This window comes from Pseudochaenichthys georgianus, unplaced genomic scaffold (assembly GCF_902827115.2).
Source record: "Pseudochaenichthys georgianus unplaced genomic scaffold, fPseGeo1.2 scaffold_151_arrow_ctg1, whole genome shotgun sequence".
Lineage (NCBI taxonomy): Eukaryota > Metazoa > Chordata > Actinopteri > Perciformes > Channichthyidae > Pseudochaenichthys > Pseudochaenichthys georgianus.
The window spans coordinates 228,705-248,601 of record NW_027262359.1 but is presented as its reverse complement, the minus strand read 5'-3'; the positions used below and the strand labels follow the sequence as shown (position 1 = coordinate 248,601).

The window sequence follows — 19,897 nt, the reverse complement described above, 5'->3', positions numbered from 1 at the left end:
TGTCCAATATTGTGTATTTGTATATATTGTATATCCTATATATATATATGCTAAGGTCCCGCTACTGACACGATAGCAGTCATTTAGTGCGCATATGTGTAATTAAATATCAAAATCTCACTGCAGCCAGGTACCCACATTTAGCAACCCTGGTTAGCTTCAGAGCTAGCAGTCTGTATTTGTAAACAAAGACAGGACGAGCTGGAAATGAAACAAACAATACTTAGAAACTTGTTAAATGTTTCTGATGGAAGGAAACGACCTCTTCTCTCTTTGAATGTGGTTTATACCTTTCAGGTAACAGCAACAGTTAAAGCCTGACAATGAACCGTTTGGCTTAGCTACATATCAGAGATACATATCGTTCTTGTTCTACTCTTTATTTGTCTGGATTATATCTCTCATTTGCATTAACAGTAATATATGTATAAATGCTACTAAATGAATGCAACATATATGATACTCTACATAGAAACTACTCCGTGGATGTCACAGTTTACCCTCACCCTTTCTAAACACTGAATGAAATAGGTTTTTGATGCTTATACATTCAAATAAACGACCTGTTTAAACTTTTAATGAGGTTTATACATTTCAGTTAACTGTCAACAGTTAACTGTACAAAAATAAACAGTTTTTCATGGTTGGAAAGTAAATAAAGTTCATTTACTCAAATACAGATTGCAGGTAGTTGTATTAGCTGAAGTATTTTCATTTGATGTCACTTTATACTACTCCTTCATTACATACCAGATATAAAGATGAACTTTTAATAAGATGAGAGAAGAGTTACACATCATGTGAAACTAAAACTGGTATATCTACATATATATAATCAATGAGTAAATGTGTCTTTCAGACGCCCCTTGATTACATGATGGTTATTAAGTCACCTCAATATATTTCTCTTTTCTTTCTGCTGATTCTCTGTCATTAAGGTGAGAGTTATCACGATGCGGGGAAAAACGGGACCAGTTCAAACAGGGAGCCCTGGTGTTCGCCAAGACGAAGGGATTCCCCCACTGGCCTGCCAGGACGGACACGGACACACACACACACACACACACACACACACACACACACACACACACACACACACACACACACACACACACACACACACACACACACACACACACACACACACACACACACACACACACACACACACACACACACACACACATACGCACACACACACACACGCACACACACACACACACACACACACACACACACACACACACACACACACACACACACACACACACACACACACATTTCTCAGCTGATACCACTCTTCCACATCCATATCAACACACCTACATCATATGAGTTGCATAAATGTATTCCAATGGCTGTCAGGGCCCCATTATACAACAGGCAAAGAAACCAAGAAATGAAGCATGTAATTCAATAGTAAAATGCTGGCTCCAAAATGGTGGAATGAGCTCCCCATTGACATCAGGACAGCAGATAGCTTACACACCTTCCGGCGAAGACTGAAAACTCATCTCTTTCGACTCCACTTCGAGCGATAGAATGACTAACAAAGAACTGCTAACAGAGCACTTATATACTAATAAAGGACTGGCTTATCTATAGCCAGTTGAGTAGCACTTGAAATGTTTGGCTCTATGAAACCTGATGTACTTATATGATTCTGTTTTCTTCAAGGTTGTGTCTTCCTGGTCGAATGTACTTATTGTAAGTCGCTTTGGATAAAAACGTCAGCTAAATGCAATGTAATGTAATGTAAAATGTCACATCTGGTTTTTACAGTAAAAAGGACAAATGTAACTATTTTCCTTCAATATAAAACCCTGACATTACAAAATGCATGATTTTATAACGGTATGGCGGAGAGATCAAAATATGTGGTTATAATGGGTGGGACACGAGTGGCTAATGTGTGAGTTTTTTTGTTTAATCTGATTCTGTGCAAAATAATAATCCACCAAAATAAATGTTGTTGCTAATCTTTGACATATCCAAGACTGTGATAAAAAAAAGAGCCAGTCCCCAGATATGTATTTTTGGGAAAATAACTAATTTTCTCTGTTTTCATCATGAAAAAAACCAGCGGTTTCATGTTTTCAAAATGGCATTTAAAGGGTTAAAATCCTGGAAATGATTACATTTTTGGTATTTTCTATTAGGGCGGAAGTTGCTTTAAAGATTGAACCCAAAAGAGTTTTGAAAAAAACCTTTTAATATAATATTTTTATCAAAGTCTTTTGCAGTGGACATTTTTGTCTCGAATGACTAATTTGCGTAGTCCAATAGAATGATACCGGAGGGGATGAACAAAAGCATATTGTATAGATTGATTGTTAACAATATTAGTGTTCTAGTCTTAATAGCTGTGATCATAACAGTTTATATTCTCCTTCTCAGGGACGTGCACAGACATTTGAAGGGGCTATTGCTCTAAACTTGAAAAAGGGCAGCCCCCCCGACCCCCCTGAAAACGTAAGAACTTTTTATAAAAAAAATGAAAACCAAGGGATAAGATTCTGTTTTAATGTAGTTTGACCATTGTAACTGTTGTGCCTTAAATAAACTCACTACTTGATTAAACCAGTTCAATACACATTATTCTTATTCTTATCATTCTTTATGAGAGCAGTAACGGTAAGGTATCTAATTACTTATGTATTTAGTATTCCATAACTTAATAACAGAGATGGTCAAACTAAAGTAGAGACATGGCAGAAATCCTACAATGAAGCGGGACAGTGAAGTGTTCTCCCGTATGTGAGAGAGGGCGATCAAGAAAAGAGAGAGAGGGAGTTTACCGAGCAGATGAAAAGACACAGAAAGACAGAAACACAATAACAAGAATATTTAAATCAATTTAAGCATATTTAAAAACGGGGACATTTCCGGGGACAGATTGACCCGAGGATTTGCCACCAAAGCCAGCCAGGCACATGATCACCATAACCCAGCGTTTCTCAAAGTGTGGGGCGCGCCCCACTGGTGGGGCGCAGAGATGTGATAGGTGGGTCACGAAAAAAATTAAGTATTTAAAAAAAAAAAAAAAAAATCAAATTTTTCTTTTCACATTTATTAATTATTTATACATTGGTGGAATATCAAAACAACGTCCCGCCCGGGGTGCAAAACGTATCAATGAAAAGCGACCCTCTACCACACAAAACAACACCTGTAGATAACCCAATTTGTGTTCTTTGAAATTGAAAAGGATATTGCATTGTGTTTGTCTTAAGTGTAATTTGGCATGCTTTTATTTTGAAGGCAAGTTTACGCTGTTGACAGTTGTTGTTGCTATGGAAACAAGAAACGTTTCACAGCGGGCGGAACTTGTCATAAAGTCCGCGATAATAAAGCCCACCGATTTAGAGGGAAGATATGATTGGTCAATTGTACTGTCATTTGACATTACTCTCGTTCAGTTACTATAGCTGGCCCTCTGTGAATTCATAGCTGGACGTCCAATCAGCTCCTGTCTTTACAGACTCGCAGAGAGGAGCTTCTTTCATTTAACCCTTCACGTTCAAACAGAAACTGAATAGGCAGATTCAAAGGATTTATTTCTTTGGAAATGTTATTTTAAATACAATTTAATCAAGTTATTTTTGGTAAAACTATTGACAAATATTACTAAAAACATATTTAAAAAAAATATATAAAGAAAAATATAATTTGTTTTAATGTTTTTAAATATTATTTTGTAGAATATCTTAGGCCCTCAGAGACAGGCTCGCCACTGGTAAAAATCTCTCATACACACGTGTGAAACGCTCTCACAGACACACACAACAGCGTTGCAGTCGGGAAGAAAAGCAATGTGGAGCGAGAGAGCGAGAGAGCAAGAGAGAGAGCACACCTTTATCTATTTAATAAAGTTGTACAAAATAAAGTAAGAAATCATTCCAATGTGTACTATAGGACAGTAAAAAGTTTAAAAGGGGAGTGATTAGTCAAATATGCATAAATAAAAAGAAAGAATGCTAACTAGGTAACATAAGATAAGAATAAACAAGTTTAAATGATTTGTTGTGATCATATTCTAAAGATGTTTGGATTATTGAAAAGTATACAGCTCCCTTTCATCCGAGTGTTGAGTGCTGTATCCATAAATTCATGTTGGGCTCAAAGTAGGGTTGCTCGATTATTTGGGTCAATAATTGATATCACGATTATTAAAAACGATTAACCATTTACTTTGAAAAACATCAATTTATTGAAGAAAATAATTTGAAAAGTATGTTTTTAACAGTTGATTACCCTGAACTTTAAGTACAATTCAACTGAAAAACCTATTTAAAATATAAATAAAATCGTTTTATTTCGATTATGTTGTTTTCATAATCGTTGCAAGCCAAAATCGTAATTGCGATTAAAATACGATTTAATTGAGCAGCCCTAGCTCAAAGTGCACCAGATTGATGCATTCAACTTCAACATTTAAAAAAAATCTTCCTGGGGGTGCATGCCCCAGGACCGAGAGGCTGTGACGTCCACCACCAAATAAAGCAGGTTAAAATAATTAAATTGCATACATTTTATTTTAGTAAACACTGAAAACGGGTCCCACAGACCCAAACAGCACTCAAAGGTTAACGGTAGCAAATAATGTTAAAATGTGCTAAATATATACACTGCAAAAAAACAAAAAAGAGGAGTAAAAGTAGCTCACGACTTGTTTTATTTTTTTAAAGTAACCCTCATCCTAAAAAAAGTTGGAGACCCCTGTTATAGAACGATACATTTGACCATTTTATTGGAGCGATGAGGAACAGGTGGGGCTTGAAAAGGCCCACCTGTTCAAAGTGGGGAATGACAGAAAAAGTTTGAGAACCACTGCCATAACCATATGAGGCCGGACCGGACTCGGAGGGCTTTCCGTTGCTTTCAGCTGTCAGATTGTAAACAAAGTCACGTGACTGGGGGCAGATGACAGCGCTGGCAAGGTGTGTTTTATCGCAGCGAGACTCTACAATACTAATTGTCGGCTTATCATGTTTATTCAGCCACAACAGAAAAAAAAGACTTTCGCGGGGGCAGGTCAGCCAACAAGTTCAAAAGGGCCGTTGCCCGGGCAACATTAGCCCGTACCTGTGCACGTCCCTGATCCTTCTTCCCCTAACCCTGCCCAGATGATGTCCCACTGACACCAGGTCAGCACCTCCAGGTCCAGTAGCACCGTGGCTCCCCGCTCTGCTGAAATACACAATTAAACATTTTCTCTGACCTATTTTTTGTATTAATAAAATTAAACTGAAGACAGTTGAATGACCTAGATATCCTATTATTCCACTGCTTATGTACACATATGGTAAATCATGGTTAAAACCTCAGTAAATGAAATAAACAATGTGTTTAACAATTACAATTTAATATTGTATTTTCATCTGATCACAAAGTAGAGGTAAGAATATATCCATCCTCTCTCTGCAGCTTCATGTCTTCTCTTATTATAACTTTCATCATTGAGACAGAGGAAATCAATCATGTACTTTAACATCACCAGCAGTAACACAAATACCAGCAACAGTGTGTTTATGGAGTTGTTTATTTGTATTGTATGTGCAGCAAGTATATAGAAGCAGCTGTTTGGGGAATCAGACAGACTCAAGCTATAATCGTTAGATATCTATTAAAAGAAAGGACACATACAAAATCATATTCTGAAAGTAAGACACACGTCTGTAGGACGGCAGTAAGCAGAGGTCTGTGGAGGATGCTCCTGATCGCCGTTTTGCTTTCTCCAGCACCTCGGGGGTCCAGGTGGATGGAGCTCTGTCCTGATGATCCGTTGGGGTTAGGAGTCCTTCTCCAGCACCTCGGGGGGTCCAGGTGGATGGAGCTCTGTCCTGATGATCCGCTGGGGTTAGGGGTCCTTCTCCAGCACCTCGGGGGGTCCAGGTGGATGGAGCTCTGTCCTGATGATCCGCTGGGGTTAGGAGTCCTTCTCCAGCACCTCGGGGGGTCCAGGTGGATTCAGCTCTGTCCTGATGATCCGCTGGGGTTAGGGGTCCTTCTCCAGCACCTCGGGGGGTCCAGGTGGATGGAGCTCTGTCCTGATGATCCGCTGGGGTTAGGAGTCCTTCTCCAGCACCTCGGGGGGTCCAGGTGGATGGAGCTCTGTCCTGATGATCCGCTGGGGTTAGGGGTCCTTCTCCAGCACCTCGGGGGGTCCAGGTGGATGGAGCTCTGTCCTGATGATCCGCTGGGGTTAGGAGTCCTTCTCCAGCACCTCGGGGGGTCCAGGTGGATTCAGCTCTGTCCTGATGATCCGCTGGGGTTAGGGGTCCTTCTCCAGCACCTCGGGGGGTCCAGGTGGATGGAGCTCTGTCCTGATGATCCGCTGTGCACTTTTCAGATTAGGGGTCCTTCTCCAGCAGATCCATTTCTCCAGAATTGTCCTAATTTTGTTTGTAGCCTTTATTTAACCAGGTCAAGCCCCTTGAGATCAAAATATCTCTTTTTCAAGGGTGACCTGCAGGACATTTTACAGAGAAAAACAAGAGAAAAAGTGAATTAATCATATTAAACACAGGGTTGCAAAAGTATTATTGCAAAATGTAACTAAGCATTTCAGACAAACAATCCCTAAAGGATCATTTAAATGTACTGTTCTGGTTTTTAAAAAACTAAAAGAGAAGAAATGACAGTCACACGTGCAACCCTTTGACAGCACAAACTAACATCAAGCAAAAGGCTGCTGTCTATTTTTGATTGTCTTATTATTATTATTATGGGATTAGGATAAATTAAATACACTTTAACCTAAATAAAAGATGATCAAATCTGGTGGAAATATTTAAAATAGGCTTTTCTTTTGCTCTACCTCAAAGCAGCATGAGCTGAATACAAAGGTTGTAATGTTGTCCCAAAGTTTAATAAACAGTAAAACATTGGAGCATGTCAGAAAAATAAATAAAGCTAACAGCAGCTACACGTCAGGGTAGCATTTTATAAATCCCACCGTACTGTAGGCTATAGCGGTCTAAATGTTTTCACTTTGGTCTGTTTATGTAATATAAAGTATAACTTATCTATAACAGAGCCAAGATCTCTGTATGACTTTAGTAAACTTCTGAATTGAATATAAAATAAGTGTAAACAACAGTGCAGTACGTCCAGCTAGCTAGTTAGCGTCACATATGTATCCGTATTATTTAACGAAAATGTACGTTTTAATGCCCCTTGGGTTTGACCTGTGTGACTTTAGTTAATTTAAAGTAAGTTAAAACCCAATACTCACATTTATTAGTGATTCCTCCGTTTGCTGCTGCTTTTAAATCCACTCTGCTGGGAAGACCGGAAGCCATTTCATTTGAAAAAAACTCCCTCTTCCCTGCGCGCATTGCACCCTGGGATATGGTAGGCCATGGAGTATACATCAGATGTATCCTTCAAATTGGGGGAAAGTAGGCTGCATTCGTGGGACGCATTCGGAGTCGTCTCGTCTTTTTTTTCAATTGGGACAGCCTTCTTTCGGTGTGCGGTCTACGAATGCACCCTTCGAAGGATGCAACCCCTGAATTGAGACACATCCCATGGTTGCGTTCCAATAGTCCATTTCTCTTAGGAACCTTCCTAACCAACTGAAATTACCCGGAAGTCCCTCAGTGGCAGCCATGATAAGTGCCGTTCCAATTCTCTAAATGAAAGGAAAGGAGGTTTCAAACTTCTTTTATAACCTCCTTTAGCTTAGGAACCACTGGACCTCCCTTACCGAAAGGAGAGGAGAAAATGCTGCCCCACAATGCATTGCAGCCGCAGCATTTGCAGTCACTCAACAGTCGGCCGTTCACGGAAACAACCGATTATGACCGATAAATTATATCATGTAAGTTACGGTGCTTATTAAGCATTTTAAAACGTATGTGGTAAGTTGCCAAAGTGCTTTGTTTTGAACGTTCATCAGTATTATAATCAAAAAGAGAAATATGAACGTTAGTTTTTACTGAAATGATCAAATAAAGTCAACATTTCACCGTCTTTACTGAGCTGTGTGGGGTTTGTTCAACTTTTAAAAGATGTTTGAATGGTGAGTAACAAAATACATTTGTATTGATTTTAAGATATTTTCATAGTTCATACAATCATACGTATTGGGATCATTTGTATAAATGTGGACCGGAGGGAGAGGGTGACGAGCAGAAGTTTCACTTTCATTTTTATTTAAATTCCAACTCTGGTCATGAAGAATATGTTTCTCTGTTGTCCACGTTCATAAAGCAAAGCAACAGCATCAGAGCACGGTGCAGCATCCCCCAGGATTGCCAAAGCACCCCCAAGAAATATGTTTTTTTTCCCCCGAACATTATTATTATTTTTATTAAATAAAATCAGAAAAATTATTGATTACTTATCTCAGTGGGTCTCAAATGGTTTGTTTTAAAAGGGGAGTGATTTGTAAAATATCTATAAAGAAATAGAAAATCTGTTTACAGTTCTGTTTCATATGTATGTTGAGAGATACTGTATATCCATAGATCTCTTCATTTTGGCTCTCAAAGTGCACCAGATTGATGATTTTAACTTCAATATTTAAAAAAAAATCTTCCCATGACCCCACTAGAGTAGGTGAGGACCCTCCTAGAGGAGGTGAGGTCCACTCTTCACTTGTAAAAATAGCACTGCTTACACCTATATGCCGTGAGCTGATTATCGAGCCTTCATTGTAACAGTCGTGGGTACACGGTGTGTGTGTGTGTGTGTGTGTGTGTGTGTGTGTGTGTGTGTGTGTGTGTGTGTGTGTGTGTGTGTGTGTGTGTGTGTGTGTGTGTGTGTGTGTGTGTGTGTGTGTGTGTGTGTGTGTGTGTGTGTGTGTGTGTGTGTCCTGGCAGGCCAGTGGGGGAATCCCTTCGTCTTGGCGAACACCAGGGCTCCCTGTTTGAACTGGTCCCGTTTTTCCCCGCATCGTGATAACTCTCACCTTAATGACAGAGAATCAGCAGAAAGAAAAGAGAAATATATTGAGGTGACTTAATAACCATCATGTAATCAAGGGGCGTCTGAAAGACACATTTACTCATTGATTATATATATGTAGATATACCAGTTTTAGTTTCACATGATGTGTAACTCTTCTCTCATCTTATTAAAAGTTCATCTTTATATCTGGTATGTAATGAAGGAGTAGTATAAAGTGACATCAAATGAAAATACTTCAGCTAATACAACTACCTGCAATCTGTATTTGAGTAAATGAACTTTATTTACTTTCCAACCATGAAAAACTGTTTATTTTTGTACAGTTAACTGTTGACAGTTAACTGAAATGTATAAACCTCATTAAAAGTTTAAACAGGTCGTTTATTTGAATGTATAAGCATCAAAAACCTATTTCATTCAGTGTTTAGAAAGGGTGAGGGTAAACTGTGACATCCACGGAGTAGTTTCTATGTAGAGTATCATATATGTTGCATTCATTTAGTAGCATTTATACATATATTACTGTTAATGCAAATGAGAGATATAATCCAGACAAATAAAGAGTAGAACAAGAACGATATGTATCTCTGATATGTAGCTAAGCCAAACGGTTCATTGTCAGGCTTTAACTGTTGCTGTTACCTGAAAGGTATAAACCACATTCAAAGAGAGAAGAGGTCGTTTCCTTCCATCAGAAACATTTAACCAGTTTCTAAGTATTGTTTGTTTCATTTCCAGCTCGTCCTGTCTTTGTTTACAAACACAGACTGCTAGCTCTGAAGCTAACCAGGGTTGCTAAATGTGGGTACCTGGCTGCATTGAGATTTTGATATTTAATTACACATATGCGCACTAAATGACTGCTATCGTGTCAGTAGCGGGACCTTAGCATATATATATATAGGATATACAATATATACAAATACACAATATTGGACACAGCCTATAAAGGGCTCACAGTTTCATTCACTAATGAAAGTCAAACATGTTTGTTTCCACTGTTTCATTGTGTGCATAGGCCTGTCGCGATAAGCTAACAGTTCACTTATCGCTCCAATACACACCTCAATGCTTTATATTGCAGTCTATCCATTTGTAAGTGATGTTTTGCTGCTGCTCCATACGCTATACAACCATAGTCTGTTGTGGACCTCATCATGGATCTGTAAATGTCTATTAATGCTTGTTTGTCTGCGCCCCAGTTGCATCCAGCTACAGCTAGCAATACATTTAATACTTTTTAGCATTTTGTTTCCACTTGATTAATATGCATTTCCCATGTGTGTTTGCTATCAGACCACAGTCCTAGGTATTTGAACTCATTCACCTTTGTCATTGGACGATCATATAGTGTTAGCTGTTGGCCATCAACCTTGCGTTTGTTTGTAAATACCATGTAGCATGACTTGCTTTCTGACATTTTGAATCCCCAGTTATATGACCACCTCTCCACTTTTGTAATCGCTCTAGCTTCTCCATTACGTATGGGGCACGTCTTCCCCTCATCCACATAGCTCCATCATCTGTGTGTAGAGCCCATTGGATGCATGAGTCTAAGCATGTCAACATGTCATTAATCATGATGTTAAATAATATTGGACTGACTGCACTCCCTTGGGGAATACCATTTTCTATTTCTAAATAACTGGAAATATCTGCTCCAGCCTTTCCTCTAAATGTCCTGTCTGTTCAAAAGGCCCTTACCCAATTGAACATTCTCCCTCCAACACCCATTCTCCTCCATGTGATCAGTAGTGCTGGGGGGAAACGATTATTTCGAAAACGATTAATCGGGCGATTATTTGATCGATTAGTCGACTAATCTAACGATTATTTGTCTGTTGTTCAATTCATAAAAAACGTAATGTAAAAAAAACGTAATGTAAACATTTTTTTTTTCACAATACTGTGTCTCAGGGGATCTTAATATTTAACAAACTATTAATGTGTTATACCAGATTAACGGTAATAATCTCAGCTAACTGCCGATACAAACCATGTTTACCAAAACAAAACACAAGTCTCATAAGAAGCATCTAAATGACCCATGAGCGAAAAATGCTAACGGACATTGGCACAGAACTCAAGATAAAAATACCCTTATTACTTATCGTAGCTGCACATACAAGATATCCGATTAAAGCTGAGACTCCACAGATTATGTAGGTATATAGTATCATCACTGAGTGATCCGGACTCGCGACAGGGGAAGCAAATACAGTCATCACAACACGTACCTTTACAGAGCTTCTAGGGAGATCGTCTCACCACCGTAGCTGTCAATTTGTTCAAAAGACGTGTTCAATGGCATTAAAATAAGAAAAAACGCGGCTGAATCGGTTAATCCATAGGTTTTTAACGTCTATGTATAAAAAAATGATTGCATTTATAATCCATAATTCCATTTTTATGTAAAAATCGGAGAGCAAATGCTAGCTGCTAATGGTAGCCACCACAGCTAGCTGCCGCTTTAAATGTTCCAACATAGCCGTTGTGCTTTTGTGATATGCCAACTCCATTTGGCAAAGACTGCAAATGACAATATCTTTGCGTTTTGGACTAACTTTAAAATATTCTCATGCTTTTGAAGACCTAGGGCGAGATGTTTTCGTTTGAGGGCTTCGTGCGCAATCCTGTGAGGAGGTGGTAGCCGTTTCAGTCTCCATTGTGTTTGAAGTGCGATTGCGAACTGCTTGTTGCTTTGTTTACACACCCACGTGTGTGTAGCGACGCGTCGACGCGGAAATATGTCGTCGACGATATTTTGAAGTCGACGCGTCGCTCCAGCACTAGTGATCAGTAACCCCTCCTCCACACAGAGTCATACGCCTATTCAATGTCAAAGTACACTATTGCCATTATCTCTTTCATTCTCAATGTTTTTCCCACATCATTACTCACTCTTACTAATTCCACATCCAGAGCTGACCTATTATCCTGTCTCTTCTCCTTCACCTTTTCATTCTCTGCTAGCAACTGCTGTTTTTGCTGCCAATGGATATCACTGAGATGCTCCCCACTATGTACTGCTGCAAGTGTCCTTCCTAACATATCTGCCTTCTATAGGATATGTTGCGTTATGTGGCTTGTAATGACCTCTATGCTTCCCTCTGATGTTAGCACACCATATCCTATATTTCCCCAATCAGCTTTAGCAAAGCACCACCTGGTTATTACACCTCCTTCCTGCATATATACATTATTATTCATTTTAGTAAACACTGGAAAATGGTCACTTACTACAGTGGAGTTATTCAAAACAAACCATTAACATGTATGAACCAAACAGTTTGACACTGATGTCAGATCCAGGCATGAGACTTTCCCCCTGTGAACATCTACTCTTGTGCCATGTCCATCATTAAGGCATGCTAGTGTTCTTTCCTCCAGCATTTCTTCCACTATGTTTCCATTACTGTCTGTATGGTTGCTGCCCCATAGACGGTTGTGTGCATTGAAATCACCACACCAAACTTCCTTCCTATGTTTATGTTCTGCTATTTCTTTAAATATATCAGTGGTTAGATTTGGACATGGGTTATATAAATTGATTATCCTAATAGTATCTTGTTTTCTAGGGTTGCAGATGTCCACTGTAATACAGTCTATACCATCAGGAGATTGCACCTCCCTATATGCCACACCATCTTTGAGAAATGACTGCAGGATCTCAGGTCTGCAAAGTGGACAGGTAGACGAGAAAGGCTTTTTGAGTCTCAGAGACCAAGGTCCTGTACACTTCGCATACATTGACTGCACGACTTCAGGTCTGCGATGTGGACAGTACACCTCAAATACATCACTACACAACCTGTGGTATTTGAAGATAAGGGAATGACATGTTTATAATATGCTGCAAAACACAACAAATATGCAGGGTGACGAGTCTGTTTCTAAGGCCATTTTATTTTTGGTAGTCTGATCATTTCAACAAGAGAATATAATCAAACTGTAAACATCGTAAATATGTTGCAGATACATGAAGCATGTGAACAGTGAAACTCGCTCATGGACTTTAAGGTGAATACTTTAAGAAAACGTTTTCGTTGGTGTCTCAGTTTACCTTATTTATATGTATAGTGCAATATTATTTTGAACACTTGGAGGCGGGTGTATAAAAGGGGTGACAGGAGAGGAAGAGGACACAGGAGGAAGAGCATACCGATTCTACCAGACGGCCAGCCCAGCCCCAGCAGATGCTCATACTACAACTATTGACACAGTGTACTTAAACCTTGGTATGTAAAGCAATAAAACATAATTCTAAAACTGCAGCAAAAGACCGGAACCTCATATGTTTGTGTCTGCGTCAGGATCACTCTAAACCCTCCTGTGAAGTAATGGCAAAAAGATATAGGACACTGGAACATTTAAACTGCCATTACATTAAGTAGAATCGTACTCTGAGTGAAACTGGACATCGCATTGGATTAAGGATCGTTTTCACCGGACAAACAATTGGATTACTTCACAACCGACACAGTCATCCCGGATCAGCTGGACAACACGTCACAATCAGCTGGAGATTGTCACCACCTGCACTCATCAAGACGGCGAAAGGAGAGGCAGAGAGCCAAGGCTGGGAAAGCGGCCGGGTATGAGCAGCATTAAAACTGGATCGTATATTGGAATCATAAGCTGCATCGGACAATGGCTTGGATTTAATGCTGCAATAATGTCAGCTGTTTGACACAGCGTGCTGTCGGCAGACGGACAGCCAGAAAACGAAACTTAAAGGAACAGTGAACATCATGCATGTAAATTCTGACGTTACGTCAACAGATGGCGCTGTTGGGATGGGATCTGTAATGGAAAAAAGGATTACCCAACACAAGGCCAATAGAGTGGCGAAGTCCCTCCCCTTCCGATGGAGCTCCATGGGACCTTATTTCGAAAAAATTATGTATAGAAGTCAATGGAGAGACAAAGATTATCTTTCGATCCCGTTTGAATTGTGCCACGAATTACACATATGATGTTTGTCAATTTAAAAGATAATTTTGCAAGTAAAAAAAAAGTGTCATAAAACTGTGAACACATTTGTTTGTGTGAAACGCTCAATGAACTACATCTCCGGTCTCGCAGAACAACACACGTCACCAAGATGGCCGTCACTACTGTCTTGTCAACAAAAGGATTGACGACCCTCACTATCACCACAATGAAACACGTCCAGAAGAATGTCATGCAAAGCTGCCTGCCTTCCTTTGATTCTCTCTGAACTGCCTGCTCTTTTTAATGTTTAATGTCAACCATTTCTGCAGATAGCATGAAGTAGAACAGATCGGCAATCGCCGATGCTAGCGTTAGTATTTCTCCTCCGGGCTTAAATTGTGTATTATAGAATGATCACACCGGTGACAGTACTCTTCAAAGGGTTCACGAAATATGACTACTACTCTTACTGTTTAACATGTTGGATTACTTAATGTTACTTCATATTAAGGCTAATAAAAATGACAAGGCTGTAATGCTAACTAACGTGCTAGCTACTAGCTAGGTAGCTAACTTGATCCAGCCACTCCTGGTCCTTTCATCAGACGGGAAGCGAAAGAACGAGCAAGACCCATTGCTGGTATGATAACAACCTGGTACTAAGCACACAGGCATCTTGTTAAAGTTATCTCATCTTCTATGGCGCTGATCTTAGCTATCTCTTAGTAGAGGAAAACAATTGTGACATCACTTACGCTGGGATTAGTAGTCTTTGTAGTTGCGTATTTTTCATAGTCTTATATTTCAACAGTTTTACGACAAACTGTGACTTTTTTAACATGGAAATTATTTTTAAGATTGACAAACATCATATGTGTAATTCATGGCACTATTCAAACGGGATCGAAAGATACGTTTTCTCTCTCCATTGACTTGAATACATTATTTTTCCGAAATAAGGTCCCATGGAGCGGAAGTAGATGGGCGTGACTTCGCCACTCTATAGATGGGAATTGTTTATTGTAAACTGTGAAAAAAACAAAATATGCTTAATTGCGGCTCCTACACTCTAAAAACCACTATGGTTTTTCTCCTGTGTGAACACGAAGATGTGATTTGAGACCACTTGATGTAGTGAACATTTTCCCACACTCTTCACACCAGTACGGTTTTTCTCCAGTGTGAATACGGTGATGTGTTTTGAGGTGACTTGATGAAGTGAACGTTTTCCCACACTCTTCACAGCTGTACGGTTTTTCTCCAGTATGAATACGGTGATGTGATGCTAGAGCATCTGATCTAGTGAACATTTTCCCACACTCTTCACACCAGTACGGTTTTTCTCCAGTATGAATACGTTGATGTGATTCTAGAGCATCTGATCTAGTGAAAGTTGTCCCACACTCTTCACAGCTGTACGGTTTCTCTCCCGTGTGAATACGTTGATGTATTTTGAGATTACTTGAGCTAGTGAAAGTTGTCCCACACTCTACACAGCTGTACGGTTTTTCTCCCGTATGAATACGTTGATGTGATTTGAGAGCACCTGATTGAGTGAAAGTTGTCCCACACTCTAAACAGCTGTACGGTTTTTCTCCCGTATGAATACGTTGATGTGATTTGAGAGCACCTGATGTAGTGAAAGTTGTCCCACACTCTACACAGCTGTACGGTTTTTCTCCCGTATGAATACGTTGATGTGATTTGAGAGCACCTGATTGAGTGAAAGTTGTCCCACACTCTTCACAGCTGTATGGTTTTTCTCCTGTATGAATACGTTGATGTGATTTGAGAGCACTTGATGTAGTGAAAGTTGTCCCACACTCTTCACAGCTGTACGGTTTTTCTCCAGTGTGAATACGTTGATGTGATTTGAGAGCACTTGATTGAGTGAAACTTTTCCCACACACTTTACAGCTGTACGGTTTTTCTCCAGTGTGAATACGTTGATGTGATTTGAAAGCACCTGATGTAGTGAACGTTTTCCCACATTCTTCACAGCTGTAAGGTTTTTCTCCTGTATGAATACGTTGATGTGATTTGAGAGCACTTGATGTAGTGAAAGTTGTCCCACACTCTTCACAGCTGTAAGGTTTTTCTCCTGTGTGAATATGTTGATGTGATTTGAGAGCACTTGATGTAGTGAAAGTTGTCCCACACACTTCACAGCTGTATGGTTTTTCTCCAGTATGAATACGTTGATGTGATTTGAGAGCACTTGATGTAGTGAAAGTTGTCCCACACTCTTCACAGCTGTAAGGTTTTTCTCCAGTATGAATACGTTGATGTGATTTGAGATGACCTGATTGAGTGAAAGTTGTCCCACACTCTTCACATCTGTATGGTTTTTCTCCAGTATGAATACGTTGATGTGATTTGAGAGTACTTGATGTCGTGAAAGTTTTCCCACACTCTTCACAGCTGTACGGTTTTTCTCCAGTATGAATACGCAGGTGGCGCTTTAAATTTCCAGATTCTGTAAAGGATTTGTCACATTGCTGACAGCTGTGATGTCTCTCTCTTCCTTTCGGTTTCTAGAACAGACGGACAGAGAAAGAGAGAAAGTCAATCTAAAAAGCATAAATACACAAGTTAACACAATACAAACTCACTTAAAGTGGACCTATCATGCTATATTTGAACAATATATTGTAGGGCCATACCTATATAAGGTATATAAATATAGTATTTTTTTCAAAATACCAAAAAGATCCTGCATTTTAGCCACGCCTCATTTCGCTCTTTCCAGCGCTGTTTTTGCAGGGGGCTGATTCTGTGAGCTGCAGCTGACCACACCCCCCTGCAGGAGAGGGGAGCGTGCTCTGAGATCAGCTGCTGGGCTGCAGCGGGGAGAAGAGGGGGAGAAAAAGAGATTTCCGTCCACCGTGTTTTATTCTTATAGAAGTAAGAAGAGAAGTAACGGGGAAGAAACCCTCCTTTTTACGCAGCGGTCCAGACATAGACATCAAACGGCGACACATATTCAGTGTGCAGTTCCTTTGGCATTAGGGCAGGGATATCTAGATACTTTCCAAGGTTTGACATAATGAATTGTGCTACTTTTAAAGCAAGCAACGATGTTTTCAAATCTGTAATCAAAAAGCTCCTCAAAAACAATATCGAAGCAGTTCCTGCCGTTGCTATGTTAGTTCAAACGGTAACAACGGACTATTTCTCTTAGCGGATGCATGTCAATTCAAATCAATACAACTATTTTTTAAATCAATAAAATCATTTTCTAAATCCATAAAAGCATTTCAATTAATATTGGGAGTCATATCGTTACTTTGTTGAGAATGTGGCCGTGTAATAAGCGGGATAATGTGCACATTGCATAATGTGCCTTCATGCCGATCTAGATCCCTCCGCTTCACGCCGGGCTCCTGATTAGCCTGTCGGTGTTGTTTTCCCCATAATGACCACGTCGCTGCACATTATCCCTTACATATCATTGTATAGAGTCATTATTAATTTGTTTTAAAGCAGGAGGCGCAAACGCTTGCCTCGGGGAGGGAGAAAAAGAACCACAGCGGAGAATAAACAGAATGGCAACCATGCAAGGGAAGTCTTCTTCGCTGCTTTTGTGGCAGACTACAGCGCCACTTACAGGCCTGGCATATGTACTACAGCGTCTCCAGCGCTTTCGAGCGGCAATGGCCGGCCGTGGCCCAACCTCTCATTCCCCTGATAGGTGGAGAGTTGACCAATAGCCGTAGCACCACTTTACTGACGTCAGTAAAGTGTTCAAATCTGGATCAGTCTGTATCAGATCCGTTGCAGCCCCTTTTTTAGAGACTTGGGTATGGAGGAAAATAGAGGGTTGTGTTTTCTGATACTTGGTGAGTTCCCTGAAACACCGGGGACACATATTCATGTATAAAAGACGTACGAAAGTGCATTTTGCATGATAGGTCCCCTTTAATATAAACCTTGAGTTAACAAAATACTACTTATCAACTGTTTGTCTTTATTATATTTGATACAGTAATACAGCAATATTCTAACCAAAGTATATACCAGAGGTGGGGGACTTGAGTCACATGACTTGACTCGAGTCAAGTCATGAGACTTAGGCTTGAGACAGATTACTCGAAAGGACTACAATTGTAGGAGCCACATATGAAGCCATTTCTGTGTTTGTTACGATACATGGTTTTTGAGTCACTATAGGTGGTGGGCGTGTCATTGGATTTGTGTGGTGACGTTTGTGCTTATATCCGGTTGCTTTTACCTGCGCACTTGGTAATAGATGGGGGAGTGAGCTAGAGAAGGGCAATTTTTGTTGACCGCACGCACGCATACAAGGATATGCTATATGGACATGGAATATTGCATTTTTGCTTTGGAAATAAAAGGTCAAACGCATACTGTGTTGGAAAGACTGAGTTTTTGCGCGTCCACAGTGTTTTTTCTCTTATTTAGTCCCTCACGGCACTTTGTTTAAGATTACCGCCGCAATATTAAGGCAACAAAAAGACTTGTACCACAGCGTGGATCTACGGAAATCGAGGATATATACGGAGATTCCTAGGATCGATCTGTGACGCTGTGGTATTAAAAGGAAACATTGAAACGCCGTGTTCACCGCTGTATTGGAGAGCGGCTTAAGGAAACTTCAGCGTACTGCCGGGAGGATAAAGAAAGACTGACGGACAATCCACACAGCATCAGGAGCGAGCGGTATGTAACTTCTTCATTCATACTGTGTAAATGTTTGTTAGAACACAGTGTGAATAAGTTACTGCTGCGTGTCCATTGGGGACTGACTTGTTGCTTGCGTGTGTTGGTTTGTGCCGCTAGAGGTTGCTTATTATCGGCAGCCGTGATATATTGAGCATTTTTTTGGTGCATTCATTAAAACATTAAAGGGATGTCAATAAGTGGATCAACTTCAGATGTCAATGTGGCAAACATGGATGAACAAAAGAGAGAGTTGATACTCACTGCCAAGGCTTTGGCAAATAAAATGGAAAAGCTTCAAAAGGAACGTCAATCAAAGGTTCACAAAATGAAAAGTGTGATTAAAACAATGAAGGATCTCATGCAAAGGGATGACAATGCCTCACAAATACAAACTCAACTTGAACATTTAATTCAACTGGTTAAAGAAACCACCCTGTTACACAAGTCTGTAAATCCTCTTCTTCCTGCAGACGAACAGGAAAAACAAATGTATGGTTTGCCAAGACACTAAAATACAATAATGGATTTATCGACAATGTCAGGCAATGGCTTTCTGAAACTGGGAGACAACCGAGCAGCACCATTGCACATGTTCCCTCAAATGAGATATCTGATGAACACCAGCAAAGTATGGGTCTTGCAAGCGGTGCTCTGCTGGAACCAGGTCCAGTGTTTCAACTACATCATCATGCATCAAAGCTGAGGCTGACATGGCCGCTCTCATGGCACGACAAATGTTATTAAAAGACAAGCATGCATTGGATGAACAAGAGGAAGAGCTCAGGAAAAAGAAGGAAGAGCTCAGGAAACAGAGGGAGCAGCTCAGGAAACAGAGGGAGCAATTGGAAATGGAAGTGGAAATAGCCGCATCAAGTGCTAAAATGAATGTGCTAAGACGCTCTGGAAGGTCTCATGCTGCAAGTAACACATCTGTGAGTCCCAATGGCATGCATTCTTATTTGGAAAGGGGACGAAAGGAAGCCACACTCAGTGTTGGAGCAAAAACATTTGTGCCTGACACAAACAGGCCTACAGGTGGCCAGTCTGATGCACAGTTTTTGCACAGAGAACATGAAGTAGAATATGGACATCTGCAACATCAAGCCACAAGAAGCTCAGAGGCCAATATACATCAAAGTTCAACACAATCACATCCACAGTTACAGCACCAAAGCAATCACCCAGCAGCACTGGCACCAAGCAGCAGTGCTCAGAATCCTTTAATTAATGTCTTAGAAAGACAAAATGAAATCACATCCATGTTAGTTCAGCAACAGTGTCTTTCTTTTCTGACTAAAAGAGAAATTCAGATTTTTGATGGCTCTCCGTTTCAATATCAAGCATTCATAAGAGCTTTTGAGCA

At 40.1% G+C, this 19,897-nt stretch overlaps 2 protein-coding genes across 5 annotated transcripts in view; both read right to left on the bottom strand.

Annotated features, from left to right (window-relative positions):
- LOC139433241 (zinc finger protein 479-like) overlaps positions 1-5,166 on the bottom strand; it is a 117,387-nt gene extending 112,221 nt beyond the window's left edge. The window contains exon 1 of the mRNA XM_071202166.1: positions 5,086-5,166. The gene's annotated coding sequence lies outside the window, so the exon portion shown is untranslated. The remainder of the gene's footprint in view (positions 1-5,085) is intronic.
- A 7,638-nt stretch (positions 5,167-12,804) lies between these two features.
- The window catches only part of LOC117441149 (zinc finger protein 420-like), a 68,890-nt gene continuing 61,797 nt past the window's right edge, over positions 12,805-19,897 (bottom strand). For 3 of the 4 annotated variants that reach the window (XM_071202174.1, XM_071202175.1, XM_071202176.1), the window contains exon 3: positions 12,805-16,385. In XM_071202174.1, the coding sequence (XP_071058275.1) occupies positions 14,931-16,385 (1,455 nt within the window). In that variant the 3' untranslated portion in view covers positions 12,805-14,930. The remainder of the gene's footprint in view (positions 16,386-19,897) is intronic. The other variant, XM_071202173.1, reaches the window with a different exon arrangement.